At 38.9% G+C, this 16,265-nt stretch overlaps 1 protein-coding gene across 4 annotated transcripts in view; it reads right to left on the bottom strand.

Annotated features, from left to right (window-relative positions):
* Nucleotides 1–16,265, bottom strand: part of NTRK2 (neurotrophic receptor tyrosine kinase 2) — a 200,197-nt gene that overhangs the window by 33,039 nt on the left and 150,893 nt on the right. For all 4 annotated transcript variants that reach the window (XM_068176537.1, XM_068176539.1, XM_068176536.1 and 1 more), the window contains 2 exons: nucleotides 13,443–13,615; nucleotides 9,763–9,997 (listed from right to left, as the gene is read on the bottom strand). In XM_068176537.1, coding sequence (XP_068032638.1) covers nucleotides 9,763–9,997; nucleotides 13,443–13,615 — 408 coding nt within the window. The remainder of the gene's footprint in view (nucleotides 1–9,762; nucleotides 9,998–13,442; nucleotides 13,616–16,265) is intronic.

A 16,265-nucleotide genomic window follows, 5' to 3' on the forward strand; every position in this document is an offset into this window, starting at 1 on the left:
TGTCAAAAACTTCACCACTGTTCATGACATCTGGTATTGGAAACATTTCACAAAGGCATACAGCTACATAGGTAATGACAGATTCTCTGCATGCATGACTGCATGTTCTCTGTCACTGATGTCAACAGCCTCTGATTAAATCTTTTGCTACTGACTTCCCTTCCACATCAAGTTGGAGTGGACACAAGCTCCATTGGACAGAAAAAGGACCTAGAGAGCACTGAAGATGGAAATCATCTGCAGTGTCACACAGTTCTTCCCCATTTCCATCACCACCAGTAGCTCTTTGCTATGCGCACACGAAGAGCCAGATTTGTAGCCTCGGCTCTGTTACTAGCTGGTGCTGTCCTCTCATCTTCTCTATCTATCCTGTTACACGTACCACTTCATAATCTAATTGTCTAGTTCTTCCTTCTCGTGCTTCCTGAGTTCTATGGGCCAAAAGAGTGCCGATTGTTCGTCAAACCCAGGGTAAAAAATGCATATTTAGGAAAACTGCCTAGCAACTGCTTTCTTTAGTGCAAGGAGAGAGGCCATTTGCATAAGAAAACCTTCCAGCTGGAAGCCTGCAAAGACTCTGCTGGGAGCTGATTCTGTGACCAGACATCAAAAGAGAATTCCCGTTTAAGGACTGCTCCCTCTGGGTGGCCTTTCTGCGCTGTCCCCACCATCAGCGGGGGCAGTGGCGGCCGCACAGATCGCACCAGTGCTCTGCAGCACCCAGGAGATGCCATTCCAGTATCCGACTGTGCTGCCAGAGATCTTTTACTGATTTTTTTCCTGCACCATCTTTTCCTCACACTGTGCACATCACACATCAAAAAGTCAACAGTTTCAGCTGCTAACCTTTGGAATTCTGTAAATTGCTTTGCAGATTACCTGCCAAAAGTGACAATGTGTAGCACTGCAGTACAGTATCTCCAGATATTTACACATGATTCCTCCCCATACTACAGGCTTTATTAGTCTGCACAAAGGCCTGGCACAGGAAGAAAAATAACAGAAAATACTTAATAATTTCTCTTGCCGTTTTATGACTTGAAAAATTTGACCATAAACTTTTCTAAAACCGTGGACAAAACATTGGCTCTAGTAAAGTCAGTGGAAATAGCCTCCACCAATATTCCAAGTACAATTCAGCAAATTGTGAACAGGGATGGGATTGAGGACATGGCTCTCTTATGTGCTAATCATCTAAACAACAGTTAAATCGTTTCAGCACCTGCAAAAAAATAGCTCTGTACAGCTCTGCTGCTACTTAATGGAATGAGGCGATTATGATCACAGTTCTGCAAAGCTCTCCAAATTGCAGTTCCTAAGGCTAATTTCAATGTGTGAATCATTGCTTTCCTGCAATTTATATCCATATGTGTGGTTATTTTTGAGAATGATTCAGTTTTGTATGTATAATTTTAAAAGGACTTTTTAAGTTAATGAACATCTGTGCTAAGAGCCCCTCAACAGAAAAGCTTGTGTCAGCCACTGGTGACGATGACTGTGTAAACTTCCTGTTATCCTATAGGCGTGCATGTGGATCCTATGGCTCTTACCAACTGCATACTGCAGGAGTAACCAGCTGAAAAGCACTTCATTAAAATGCTTTAACAATAGGTTGGGAAATCCAAAACTTCCAGAACCTTGAAAACTGTAATATCTGTTCCATAACCAGTATGGAGCCAAATACTAAATTCTTAAAGCTTGTAACAGAAGCAAACAGAGGAAAAAAATTCAATTTGAAAATTTCCAAACACTTTAATATTTTGATTGACACATATTTAACACTTTAAGCTATAGCATAGTTCAACAGGATTTCTGCATAACATATGTTTCTAGGTACTGCCTCTTTGCTTGAACTTTTTTTCTCAAGGTGAACTTGTTTCTTGATATGCTGCATGAGAGCAAGTTGGTATAAATCTACTGCTAGGAAGAAGCACTAGAAATAAGGAAGTATTAGGCACTGAAATTCAATGGGAAATCAAGTAACTGGTCATAGCAACAAAGTCACTTTACTTTAGTCTGTCTTTTAATCAGCTTAATTTTTCAACCTAGTTATTATGGGTTTTTGTTTCTGCCATCTTTACATTCTTTAATCTCATAGTCTGAAGGAGAATGTACTCCAGGAGCCATGAAGCTGTCTTCCCATTTACACATTTAAAGCAAAAGGGTCCTTTAGTCTGGCCAAGTGAAGTATATCACAACCTGCCAGTTAAAAGTCTCATTTTCTGTATTACCAACCTGTCATTAACCCTGCAAGACAGAGTTTAGTAAGAAATTATTGTTAAATGCAGCACACTACACATGTTGGACATCTGATATTCCTTCTCCTAACACTAACACAGAGAACTTTCTTGGACTCCCCTCTTAGGATCTGTGTTGGTGAAAACAGATGGAAACAGAAGTGCAAGACCAATAACCCTGATGAGAAGATGATGAAAAAACTTCACTTAAGAAGTGACTACATCTCCACCTGTACTAAAATTTGGAACTTGTTCCTGCTTAAGACAAAGCTGAAATTAGGTTTTCAGTGAAGAAATGAAGAAGTTAAACAGCTGTAATTCCAAACTAAACCAGGAATCCAACCAGTAGTTGTGTAAATAAAAGCTGAGGACAGACTATGTGTCCTGCACAGGACAGAATACATTCTGGCATGGGCAAGTAGCTACATGTATCAAGTCATGGCACTCATCCTTTGTCATCAGGATAATGCCAGGTCCTGGTGCATACCTGTTTTTAAATACTGACGCTGCAGTGAGTTTTCAGGAAGCCCTTTAAAATCATTAGGCCTAATTCTGCCTATGATTATGTTACTTTAAGTTCAGAGCTACTGCAGTGACTTCAAGGCAGCTACTTCAGATTTACATCTTTCAAGCTGGCCTATTATTTATTGTATTGTTGCCAGTTGCATGATATCATCTGTGCATGTCCTCCAGGGCTGCTGGAACCCTCTGTCCTCCCCAGCACTACACATGATGCAATGAGACTCTGACGGAGGAGGAAAGCCGAGAAGCCCATGTAGGGAAACAGATAATTTCCTTTTGAGCAATGGATGCAAAAATAGTAGCTAATAAAAAGCCTTCAAACTGTACCTTCAAACTGTGACAATTCAATACACACACCTACGAGAACGCCTTGACAAGCTGCTTGACTTCCCAGTAACTCTTTCTTGTTTTCTTTAGTGCAGCCTCCTCCAAACTCCCACACACAGGTATTCATCTCTGTAGTGACAGCTGAGACCTGCAGGTGTTTGCTGCTATTGCCCTTTCAGAATAGACAGACACTTGTTCCTCACTGTAAACATTTGTATCATGGTGTTTGCCTGGCTAGTTACAGCCCAAATAATGATAAAGATTAACCAGCCTTTTTTTTTTTTAGCCCCTTGCTGTCATGCATTAATTCTCTTTGCAAATAGGCACTAGGTACTGGAAATAGCTAAAACGAGATCACTCTCTGATGATTATTTTACTAGCCTTATCTTTTGGAAAATATTTCCGAGTGTCACCAGAAAAGTATATAATGCAGTTTCCAGAAATACAGCACTCTACAACATTGGGTTCATACGTGAAGGGACTATGATATGGCTAGTGGGCAAGATGCTCATTCATTCCTTTAATTCTAATGTTATTTCACTTTTCTTCAAACCGCTACTTTGGCCTTGCTAAGGAACAACAAAAATCAGAATAAGAACTGTTTGCCGAGGTCTTTAACATTCACGAGTGTCAAAATGTTTTCTCAAAAGGGTTGTTCAACTTTTTTATGTAGCAAAAAGGTCCAAAATCTATGTATTTTTTAAATAGGCCTGGAATGGCAAATTGTGTAATTATTAGTTTTTCTGGAAGTCTGGGAGGTTAAGCGTTTAATAGCTTCTTCTGTCTTAACTGAAAGCACATTGGAAATCTATTTTTCAAAAAAACAAACATCCCAGAATACTTAATGTTAGCATTAAATAGAAGTTATCAAGGAAACATTCGGAAACAAAGCCACAAAAATCTAGGAAACTTCCTTACAAACCTTTCTCACTCCATCAGCAGTTTACTCTTTGGTATCCTGATTCTGTTTCTTTAGTTCTTTACACCAATTCGGACAAGACCTGAATTCTAATTAAAAAAACAAAACAAAACAAAACAAAACAACCAGCCCCCAAAGAAGCCAAAAAATAAAATAGAAACAACAGTCTTTCTCAGCCACTAGAGGTGCAAAATGTGCAAATATGAATTGCAAAGTCATTCACTGAAGGACTGAAATGAAAAACTTAGGGGAAATAAAAAGGGATGTTCTTCATTTGGAAGGAGCAGAAGATGAGAGTTTTCCAGGGCATTGTCTGACAATACATGTGACAATGACACAGGCTATGTGGGTTTAGATGTACTATGCATCATGTTTTCATTAGAGGCCGGGAAGTACCTCTAATCGAAGAAAGGGAAAAATCAGATTTGGAAAATACCACTCACAGCTCTAGCAATGTCTGTACCAAAAAGAGATATAAAAATTGCTTTTTCATATACTGAAAGTCAGTGGAAAAGGCTAATGTGAAAGGGCAAAAAAGGAAGACACTTTTTTCCCTAACAGTGGGCCTTCTTCTGACAGTCTGGTAGGGGACAGGAGTAGTTTCTCTAAATACAATTGAGATTTAAAGGCTGGAGAGTAGACTAATGTGATCAAGTAGGTGTCTATTGCTCATGAGTTAATTCAGATTGCTGGATTAAAAAAAAAAATGCAGCTGTTAGGACAGAGAAGCTGTTGTGCAGCCTTCTGGAAAAAGCCCTGACAACACTTATTTGCAGCATCCACTTTGAGAGAAGGGGCTGTGTGACAGAATAGGAGTGATTCAGGAGTTAGAAATCCAGGCTTCAGAAACACAGGATTGTTGCTATCCAGTTCTATACCTGAGAGATATTTGAGAAGAAGTCTGTCAGTATTTGGCAGGCTGTGCCTTATTAACTCTTTCAACTAAAGTATTTTTTCAGAACTTGCCTTTTTGTTTTCCCTCTTGTCGTTAGATTTGATTCTGAATCATCTTTGGTTCCTACACTGCTCTAAGACACTGAGGAGAGGTAACATGGCCAGATGCTCTGAGGAACATCACCAAAAGCAAGTCAGGCCACAGGCTGATGCAGCTGGCTTGGGCCCACATAGCTTTCTACAATTTGCCAGTTCAGAAGGTGATTTTCACAGAAATGTCTGATGGGGATTGCTGTCACATTTTGCTGTGTGGCAGGTGTGACTGACTTCCTAAGATCTCTCATGAAATTTTGCCTAACATAGCTTTTTTAGTTGCTTAGGATACTGTTGAAATCTTCGCCTTTACCCTGGCAGAATTTTTTTGGGGCTTGGTGTCTTATATAGAAAGGGCTAAACTACTAGTGAGTGTTGGTGTTTTCCCTGCAGCATGATGAGGTCTCAGGTTCTTGCTGCTCCGACCCTTAACACCTACTGTGTGGTTTCCTTCAAGAGTGAAAGACTTAAGCTCAGTAACCTGTGTCTCTTCCAATCTGACATGCTATGCTCTCTTTAAATAGCAAAGTGGTACAAAATGTGGAGAAGATTTTAAAAAGAAACAGAGTCACTGAAATTTATACTGAAATATATCCTCTTAGTCTTCTGCCTGATATGTGCCAGAAGTGAAGGAACCTCTCTGTAGTTTTTGTGAACCTCTTTGTAGTTTTAGGTCAAATTGGTCCTTAAGGAAGATGGAAACCTCACTAGATCCATTCTTTTGACAGAGTATTGAGTGGTTTGTGCAAGCTGAGAAAAGAGGTCCGTATTTTCTCCGCTGTTCTTGTGCTGTTACATAAAGGCAAGTAGGTTATACAATAGCTAAATAGGGATTACAAAATTGAGCTCCATAAATCTAAATAAGAAACAGAATGTCTATCCTGCACTGGACAAACATAAAATTGGGGAAGGGTGAAACTCTGGTCCTAAATGAAGTTAACGGCAAAGCTCTTGTTTAGTCTGGTGAGATCACAGTTTCATCCGAAACCTTGGCTCAAGCCTGCAGTTGGCTGACCAGGCTCGAAATTTAAAGCATATCTGTGTTAAGTTTTTCCAAGTACTGGGATAAGATGACTTCTACTTTTTTTCAAGCTTTTTTGCTTATAATTAAGAAATGCTGAAATTATTTTGAGACCAATTACTGAGCAATCACTTGCAGATATGAATTGGAAGCCTAAAAAGGCCCTGATATATTATCTCTGAATGCAAGAACAAGTAACAACAAAGTAGTTTTTCCCAGGCTTCAGTGTCAGCACTTACAAGCACTGAAAGCTACTTTAAAGAATTACCTGGGTATCCTAGAGTAAGATAGGAAACCCTGACCTGTGAGGGTAGGAAATCAAACAACAAACCCCAGCTATCAACAAAACAAATAAAAGCCCCTAATAAACTTGAGACCTAAGCTCTCCAAGTAAATAACTTTGTGAAAGGATCTTTTGTGCTATAAGGATTGCAGTTCAGCAGTGTTACTGGAGCTGTTAGGCTCACAAACCAAATCAATTACTTGAGAGTTGTTTAAATTTGGCTTGGGGTGTGGAGCACTTCTGGGTAAGAAAAGCCATCACGGTTTCTTCATGTCCCCAGGGTCTGACTATCAAACCCTAGTGTTGTTACATTGGATGCTAGCATGTAGGTCAGGACTTCCCCTACCTTCAAGATTCCTGCATGATGAAAAAAACAGAAAAAAAGAAAGGGGGAGAAGAAAGGAAAGCTTGTGCAATCAGGGACACACATCATATGTATTCCCAGTCCAAGGGTTACTTCTCTCCCACTCTTCCTTGAAGCATCTCTTAACACCTGAGCTGATTCAATGCAGAATATCATTAAAAATCTAACAGTGCACAATGACTTGGGATCATCTTTATCTTACAGAAGCAAGCTAGAAGTAATCATCTTGGGCAAATCTAAAATAATGACGGAGTGGCAGGCTCCAAAAAAAAACCAACCAACCAAACAAACAAACAAAAACCCAACAAAAAACCAACAAAAACAAAACAAAACAAAACAAAACAAAACAAAACAAACAAAAAAAACCCAACCAAATCCAGTGTATTAAAACCCACAACTGATGAACCATTTCTTGCAGAACTTTTTGGAATTGTGTAAATCTTTCCAATGGCCATCAGATAAAGCTGTCAGGGTTGGGGATGATTTGCTTCTCTATGAGTGATTAAGCCTGAGCAGTTAAAAAGACTTAGCCTGCTATAAGCAGTTAGGTTATGGTATGTCAGTGCCATTCCAGTGTTATCACTGACTTAGGCCTACCAAGGATGCAATTCTCCAGGCAACCATCTGGGAATTCCTCATTGCCTTGGTTTTTTCATGACCATCTTCTGACCAGCCCACATATGTCCCAGAAAGGCCAGGTCAAAACTTCACAAGCTCAACTGGAACTTGAAACTTTTATCAGCTGTGAAATATAGTGGCATGGCAGGCTGTGGCTCTATCCCTCCTCTGCACTAATTAGAAACCAACTGAAACATGAAGTGCCAGAGAAGTTGTCCTTGTTTTTCTTACTGTGTAGAACAAGCAACTTCCTGATTTGAAATTTCATATCCACCCATCACTCTGCAAGCTTACACCACCAGTTTGGATGGGGCTATGATATTTTACAACCTCTCCTTTGACACTTGTTTACCTCTTTCTTCATTCTCATTTCTGTCATTCACTAACACCTCTCACAATTACTTTCCCCACCTCATTTGTTCCCTCTCTCAAATCAATGATTGCATGCTCTTCACACTAGCACCTCTTCTTTCTCCTTTGTTACAACCTGGACCTCCCAAAAGCCCTCCTTCACCTCAAAAATAAGTGAAGATAAGGGAGAGAAAAAGGAAAGAAGAAAGTGATTCCATTATTAGGGAAATACAATGTACCTCTTAAATGAGATCTTTTGAGAGGTGCCCAAGGACTATCAGGGTTACCCAGAATTTCCTGAACTCCTGCTTTTTCCAGGTCACAGGTGTTGCTCTAAATTTGTGTTTCAGTGGGTAGAAGCTTTGCTTGAGTACTCGTGTAAGACTCGAGGATTAAACCCAGATGTACATGAACAGGTACACTGATGCCAGAGTCCGTACATCATCACATGTCTGAGCCAAGCCTCAGTTGTCTCCAGGAAGGCTATATGACTACTGAGCTTCTGTCCCCTTTTGCAGATAGTTTTTATGCATCAGGGGGAGTAACCTTATTTTTTCCAAAAATAAGCAAAGCATATGTTCAAAAATGTTGCCTCTGACTGTAACAACCTTTGGAAACATGTACTGTCTTGCATATACATTCATTCTTGAGTGTAACGACTAACATGGTAAACACTGAAGTATGGAACAGAGACAAGACTTCAGTCCCAACAAGTGGTGCAAAAATGCAATATGCAAAATCAGATACAAAATCACAAAACCTTAGCCTCTGCTCACTGGTGTCCTTTAAAACACAGAGAAAGTTATTACCATCCTGTATATTTTTTCCAAGCTCTGAAGTGCAGTCATGCTTGTTTTACGTTGATCAAATAATTCAAAGTGCCAGTTTCCAAAATAACAATATATAGGAGGAATCTGGATCATATGTTTACCAAATACTAGGTTTATCTTTGAAAGGAAAGAAAATTAACAGTTAACATTTACAGTTAAGTAAACTGTAAAGTAAATTAAAAGTTACTTATGAGGTTTTAAGTGAATCAGCATTCAACATTAATTTTCAAAAGTAGCTTGCTTCCTCTACCCTGTCCAGCCTTAGCCAGATGTAGAGACAATCTCTTTCCAGGCATCCCACCAATACTGATGGTGAGGTGACACTTTCCTTTATTAACACAATCCAAACTGAGTGGCTAAGTAATAACGAAAAAGGAATAAGAAATAAGGAATAGAGAGGCAGATACAAAACATGTGCTTAAAGATGATAAGTTTACCCTACAGGATAAACTCTAGGGATTGTAAATTATCAGCTTGGTCATGGATTGCCTTCCCCGAACCACAAACAAATTCATGAAATTACAAATGTGATCTCAAACAGCAAATGGTGTCAACTACATGACTTACCACATAGCACAAAGACTACATCAACAACACCATTAATGCACTCAGTTGGTTTATCCCAGCAATCTCAGAAGGCCTTTGCAAAATTCAGATAGTACTTTATGGCAACCAAGCTCAGGGAAAACAGTCAGAATGAAAAAGAGCAATGGGCTACTCTTACTTTCTGCAAAACAGCTCTTCAACATTACGAAGTAGGACTAAAGCCCTGGCTTAAGGCAGGAAAAGCTTTCAGGTGCTGATTATACAAAACTTCTTACCTAAAGTCTTCTTGAGTAATGTAACTGGTCACTACTGTTGCCCAGTACTTATTTTTCCTCTAGTTAAGTGATACATTATACAACTGCTCCCCAAAGTCACCATTTCCATTTTTCTTAGCAGTATTTAAGAACATATTTTAATAGCTTCAAAGTATTGGACCAAATTTGATTACCCACTTTTCATCTGCTGTTTCTTCTTCACTTATGCCAAGCAGACGTGCAAAATTTTTGCCCAGATAAAAAGACCTTTCTGTGATTTAGAATCTAAATGCAACACATATAAACAACAAAACATGACAAACTACTCTGATGAACTCTCCAAGTTTACCAAAACCTTTTAATTCAGAACCAGGCTCTCCATATGCTAGGCTCTAAATTACCTGACAGACAGATGGTTGAGTATAAAAGCAGATCAGTCACACCAATGTGGTAACAAGACTGAACAAGACCTAGCTTATTACTTGTTACAGCAGTTCACTTACCCGATAGTAGTCTGTGCTGTACACGTCTCTAGACATCCCAAAATCCCCAATCTTCACCAGTAGGTTTTCACCAACCAGACAATTGCGGGTAGCAAGATCCCGATGCACAAAGTGCTGTGATGCCAGGTAAACCATACCAGAAGCAATCTGCTGGGCAATGTGAAGCATCTGGGATTGGGTCAGCTCAGCAGGACGGTTACCTTCTGCCATCAGTCCTGCATCTGGTCCATGTGCCCTGCACCAAAACACAATCTGATAAACTGATAGGCCACTTGTAAGATGGAGAAGTGAAAGGCATTAGTGAGTGTCAGCCCACACAACTCCATCAAAAGTGCTATAAATTCCTCAGTGAAATAGGGAAAAAAATTGTCTTGGCTTTTCTTATTTACTGTTTTCCTTCATTGATGAAAGATAGATGGTCTGAAGAGCACTACAAACAGGAAATATATTCCTCAAGGAAATAAGGCATATGTGTTCACAATAGTACCCATCTGTCAGAAAGCATCACCTTTTTCCTGTTCCATTCTAGTAATCTTTTCTAGAGAGAGGCTGACAAACGAACCTGCTTGGGAACCAAGGGAAAATCTTGTCCCTCTGTAAAACAACTGAGGGAAAGGCAATGAGGTGGTATGCATAGCATCACTTTTCCTGTGACTGGCATTCCTTGATTTCTGTAGGGATACAGACCATTCACCCGTCCATCTTTTCTTAAACAAGAAAGAGCTAACTTCCTCCTCCATTTGAGAAGCAAGGGCAGCAATTTTAAATGTATACTTCTAATTTCCTATCCAAATGCACAGCAGAAAGAATTTTTCCTTATTTCATCACCAAGGGTGAGTCCTGCCTGAGATGGGAATTCTTGACAATAGGAAGAGGACACAACACACACACTATTTGGAAAAACAAAACAGCTTCAGAAATATGAGGTTTTCAAGACCTAGCAAGTCCCTAAGAAGCCACAATCAACTGATTAATGAGAATACTTGTATGCACTTAATCAAAACCAGAGATATTTTGCATTCTGAAAGCCCAGCAAAGTACTGGGATACATGAGCTTTACCCATCTTAACTGTGTGAGCTCTGCTATGCCTGTACATCCTAGTATCTTGAAGACACAGATATAAACATTCATATGAACAATGTTTGCAAGAAGAACTACTAGATAATCCTTATCCAATCAATGAGGTAATCTGGCAATCACTACTCATTTTATATATTTTATAATGTTTCAAATATCTTTTTCCATCCATTCTATTTTTCTGTGTTATTAGAAGCCCTTTTTTTATACCATTCCTGAAAATTATTCTTTCAAAGAGACCACCTCTCTTCTTCCCTCTTCAATAGAGGTGAGGCCTTAATTTTTCTCTAGGGTAAGGGCACAGGAGTTGGAAAAGATTTTCAATTTAATCAAGATCTGTGAGATCAAATATGACACTACCAATTAGAAATATGATACTAAAACTGTCACAAGGGAAGAATTTCATAAGCAAAGTGACAGATGTGAGAAAGAAATGAAGGAGGGTGTGTAGCATTGATGGGACTGTATCTGGTACCAGGCAAAGCAACTTTCTGCCACAGGGTATGCACAGGCAGCCATTCATCTGGTCTAGGTTGATGGGGGCAGGAATAAATGGGAAGATATGAAATCTCCAACTAAAACTCACAAGCAAATTCCTATTGAAAAATACTGTACCTTTATCATGCATGGATTTTTCAAATAAGTATTCTCAGACACGAACCTCTGAGCTGCTAAATTAAAGAACTTCTCATCTTTTGCTAGTATCCCTGAGGACATGGTCTGTATCTAAAGAATCTGTAGGTTATTCCTAACATTCCATCCAGCTTGCTTGTCTGCTTGGTGCTGGCCATAAATGAGGTGATCTTCAGTGTCTGCAATAGCCATGGACATTGACAGATATTCTCTGCAGCCGCATCATCCATTAGCCCACAGACCAAGCCCCAGGCAGGCATGAATTTGAGGCTTTAGTCCTAGATCTGAACAGGCTTTGGCTGCATGCAGGCAGTAAGGCTCATTTGGGTTAAATTTTCAGATCAATTTTTCCCCAACAGCCTTTGGTGGCGCTGCAGGGTAAGAAATATGGAACAGCCCACTTTGCTGTGAACCTTTGGTCTGTAGCACAAGCTGCAGAAAATGTGAGAGGAATGACAAATTGGAGCTTAGGTTTAATAGCTTGTCCCAGCATAATCATTTTATGTTCTAAAGACAAGGGCTGATTAATAGCTTTTTTTAAAATTGAAGGCCTGAAAGTAGGAAATATACTGTCTGCTAAAATACTTTTCTGTACAATAATTCAAAATCAGAGTTACAACGTAAGAAAAAGCCAATCAAAAAGAATCAAGGCATAATAAGTATTTCTTACGGAGTAAGAAATTATTTCTCATCAGCTGAGAATCTGGCTTTTTCTAATGGAAATTCAGTGTTCTGAAAATGTACTAGGATGGCATCTAGGGAAATAGCAGTTCTGTCTTGATTCACAGCAGAAGACCAAGCAGACAAACATAAATGCCCTTAATTCTAAAATATACTTAAATCCTTTGCCAGAGAGACAACCATTCTGGAAAGAGTAGTAGTGTTTGCTCTGCATCTCTAGTTCAGATCCCAGTTTCTCTGTCAAACCTGCTAGCCCTGCCAATAAAGGAGGATGCTAGTTGATGTAATTTGTTTTACAGTGTGGCTACCTTTTAAAGAGGTAGTAGATAGAAAGCAAACTCATTGGTATGCTATCAAAACATGCAAAAATGGCAGCATTAGCAATAATAGTCACTTTAGTTATATAGAAATCATTAATTTTAAGAAATCTATTTTGATTATTTTACAGATTTGTTAGAGATATCTTTCCAAAATGGTGGTACCCCTACCTATTTTTAGCAGGAAAGACCTCTGTATGTTGAAATACCTTTGTGATATTTATTGATAAAATTACACAGCAGACATTGAAAGAATAGTCTCTTATATTTTTAACATAGAGCAAATGCCATCTCTTAACTGTTTATGTCCAAAAGTGCAGGCTGGTAGAAATGGCACATACATGAGGCCTCTGTTCATAACTTCCTGGATCATGGGTAACCTATTATTGTGAACCTTATGTATCATCTATTCATTTATAATTGCTCTACTGGCAAATTTCAATTTCCTACGCACATTCCTCAATAGCTTTATGACATAAAGCCCTAATCTGGACCCTAAAGTGTAGCATTTTCCAATTCACAGAAGTTTCCATGGCTCATAGTTCTCTTACTGCAGATTTATAGCAGTCTTTCCAACACACTGAGAGGAGGGAAGAGAAAAGGGGTTAGACTTCAGAAGCTTTCTGACATCTACAGATAGCAATAGGTACTGAGTGGGATTTTTCAAGTGCTACCAGAAAGCTTGTAAGAAAATAATTTCTACTGTAGGATTTATAACAAACATTTCAGAATACATGGAAATATATTTGAAACAATATTTCTTTGATACAAAGCTTGATTTAATGGTGCTTCCAAACAGGCAAAGAAACAGAGCCCTACATCCCAGTACAAAAGACAAGAGTCATACAATTTGTTTTCCTTGGTGTCAGCTTTTTCCAGTGGTAGTTGTTAATTTCACATTAAGGACCAATAACAGCTACCTTTTCTGCCCACTTTTGGCTCAGGATCACAATATATGTTCATGGATTTACCTGAGGAATTTGTTAAGATCTCCGTGCTTCATATACTCAAAGACCATGATGAGTGGATCACCCTCAACACAGACACCATAGAATTTGACAATGTGCTCATGTTGCAGGTTAGTTAGCAGTTCTGCCTCACGGTGGAAGTCCTTGCGGGCATTATCACTGGCATCCTTCAGTGTCTGGTGGAGAAAATGAAAATATAAGGAAGGACAGATGTTCACAGAAGGTAGGAAATATGTGGGATAGCCCTGTAAGGGTAAGATAAGGACACAGTACAGCATGGAAGATGGAGGAAGTACTTTCTAAATAACTCTTTTAGAAATGCAGATGTGATCCTGAAGTGCAATTAAATAATGGCAGTACAATTTTCATTCTCCTGCCACATGTTATCCCAAACAAACAGTTTTCTTGAAAGATAATGTATGAATACTCATGCTCTTGCTGTGACAAGTGTTTTCCAAACACAGAACAAATAAACTGATCTCATCCCAAAAATATACTAGTACACAGCTGGTTTGTATCCTTGAGCATTTAACTCAAGCAACCCCTAGTATCCTGCTGGTATTTACCTTTCTTATTATTTCTTTAAAATAAAACTCTGCTTGTTTAAAATACATGGTGGTAATGTGGATGCATTCTTCATGTACTGCTGATGTTAGTCCCTGTGGTGTGCTATACATTAGGTAGATTTACACTAATGTCCTTGGACGAGAATAACCTAAGATTTCAGCCAAAAACTTCTTTGAAATTCTGTAAATCTACTCACATGACTAAGATTGGGCATATGCGTAAGTAGCTGGAGGTCAAATCCTAAAGTGATAGACACAGAGGAAAGCAGATGCACAGAGGAATTCTGGGGTGTCACAGGATCAAATAGGAGGCTTAAATATTTTCTAAGGAAATAATACTAATTTAACTGTCACACATAAGCAATTTCTGATTTCTTCTTACAAACCCACACTTGCAAGAGCGAGAAAACACTTTCATGCACAAAAAAAAAGCAAGTTCTGACACCAATTAAATGAAGAATAATTATAATTGACAATAAACCACTAATAGTCTCTGTAGTCAAGAGGTACAGCGGTTACGCTATACTAATTCAAAAAATATTTCTAAAACCACAAGAGAAAGATGGCAAGTTATCAACGTTCACAATTTATTCTTCACAGAAATTGCTGTCTGGGCTCTGTACCTCTGGATTTTAACAATACCTAGGTTTAATACAATGGAAGATAAGACACAAAAGTAGTGGCAATGTTTTAACTAAAGATGCCTTTTTTCTGGCCATCTATTCCCTTTATTTCTATCCTGAATTAATATGTAGAGCATGAGACCAACCACACTCACTAGAACAGAAATAGAGAGGTTTGATACTGTCCAACTCTTCTGCCAACAAACTGAGTTTTTAGCAGCAGAAGTCATTGTTTGTTCAAGCTTTTGCTTCAACAGGGAAAACTCTGTCCACTTTTCTAGTATTATATGTGTGCATGTGTGAAGAAGAGGCTAGAAGGTGACTATTGGAAAAAACACATCCTTTACTTGTGATATCGAAATCCTGGATCTTGAAAAATGAATAGTTACCATATTAAAATTCAGATGGGGGGACAAGGACTAGGGCAAAATGGATTGCTGTCTTGCAAGTTCAGGGGCTTTTACCTGTGGATTTCAGCCTCTGTGGATCCTAGATGTGGATCCTAGAAGTCACTTATGCCTTAGATGTCCCTTCCCTGAGGAATGTACTTCTGAATTTTAACATGCCTTCAGGAGCAGAATCCTTTTTTCCATAAGCTTTACCAATGAAGCAACAAGGATTTTGCTTCATCAAGGCTTCACTAGCTACAATATATTAGTATACATAGCTGTATCATGGACATGAAATTTGCTTCCCACTATGGGCTACACATCACATCTGAACTGAGCGAAGACTGGAATTGAAGTGTTTTCCAATACTTCCAGGCTCTGGGATGATGCTTTAACATGGTACAGGCAACAACTCACAGTCCAATGTATGTTACATATACTGAAATCACTTGTAATAATTCTGTTGTCACTTGAGTTTCCTCTGGTCATTTCATATATGAAGTGATTGCAGAGGTGATTCTTCTTAATAACAGAATAAGAAAAAGAATTAATACAAAACAAATTTTTTAAATAATAGCAATCTGGAAATAACTGCCAGGGAGAAGCCGAGGCTGATCCTCTTTCCAGTAGGCTCTTTCCCTGGAAAGACAGTAAAAATGCTGACAGCTCTGTCCTGTGAGGATGGCATATTGTATATTTGAGAAGATGCTTTTTATCTCACAGAAACAGCAAAATTATCATATGACAGAGCAGTTGCCATGGCAATTCCACATTTTCTGTCAAACAGCAAAATGCAGAAAAGTCTAAAACTCAGGTGAAACTCAGGCAGGGTTTCTACTACCATGGGCTGACTAGAATTTGTCATCCACTGTTGCAAAATCTCCTTTTCATGATTTCATGCAGTGCACAGAATAGACACAATGCATGAGAGAGAGCTGGCACAGTCAGGCAAGGAGGAGACGAAGGTAAAAAAATTAATAAGTATGTAGAATTTACATAGAAATGACACTGACTAATGAATTTAGCTTGTTCTCAGTGCAAGGAAAAAAAAACCCCAAAATAAAATCCTAAGAGCACAAAGAGAGGAAAGACATATTAATTATTATTATCATTACTGACAAGAATGCCAAAGCTCTGCATACAAAGCACTTTCACCAGTCGACCAGGAGGTTTTCCCAAGTAGGATCTGATATTCAATCACGTGTACTTTCCAGCCACTCCATGTGGTCTGGGCTGCCCTGTGCTCTT

This window comes from Anomalospiza imberbis, chromosome Z (genome assembly GCF_031753505.1).
Source record: "Anomalospiza imberbis isolate Cuckoo-Finch-1a 21T00152 chromosome Z, ASM3175350v1, whole genome shotgun sequence".
Taxonomy (NCBI): Eukaryota; Metazoa; Chordata; class Aves; order Passeriformes; family Viduidae; genus Anomalospiza; species Anomalospiza imberbis.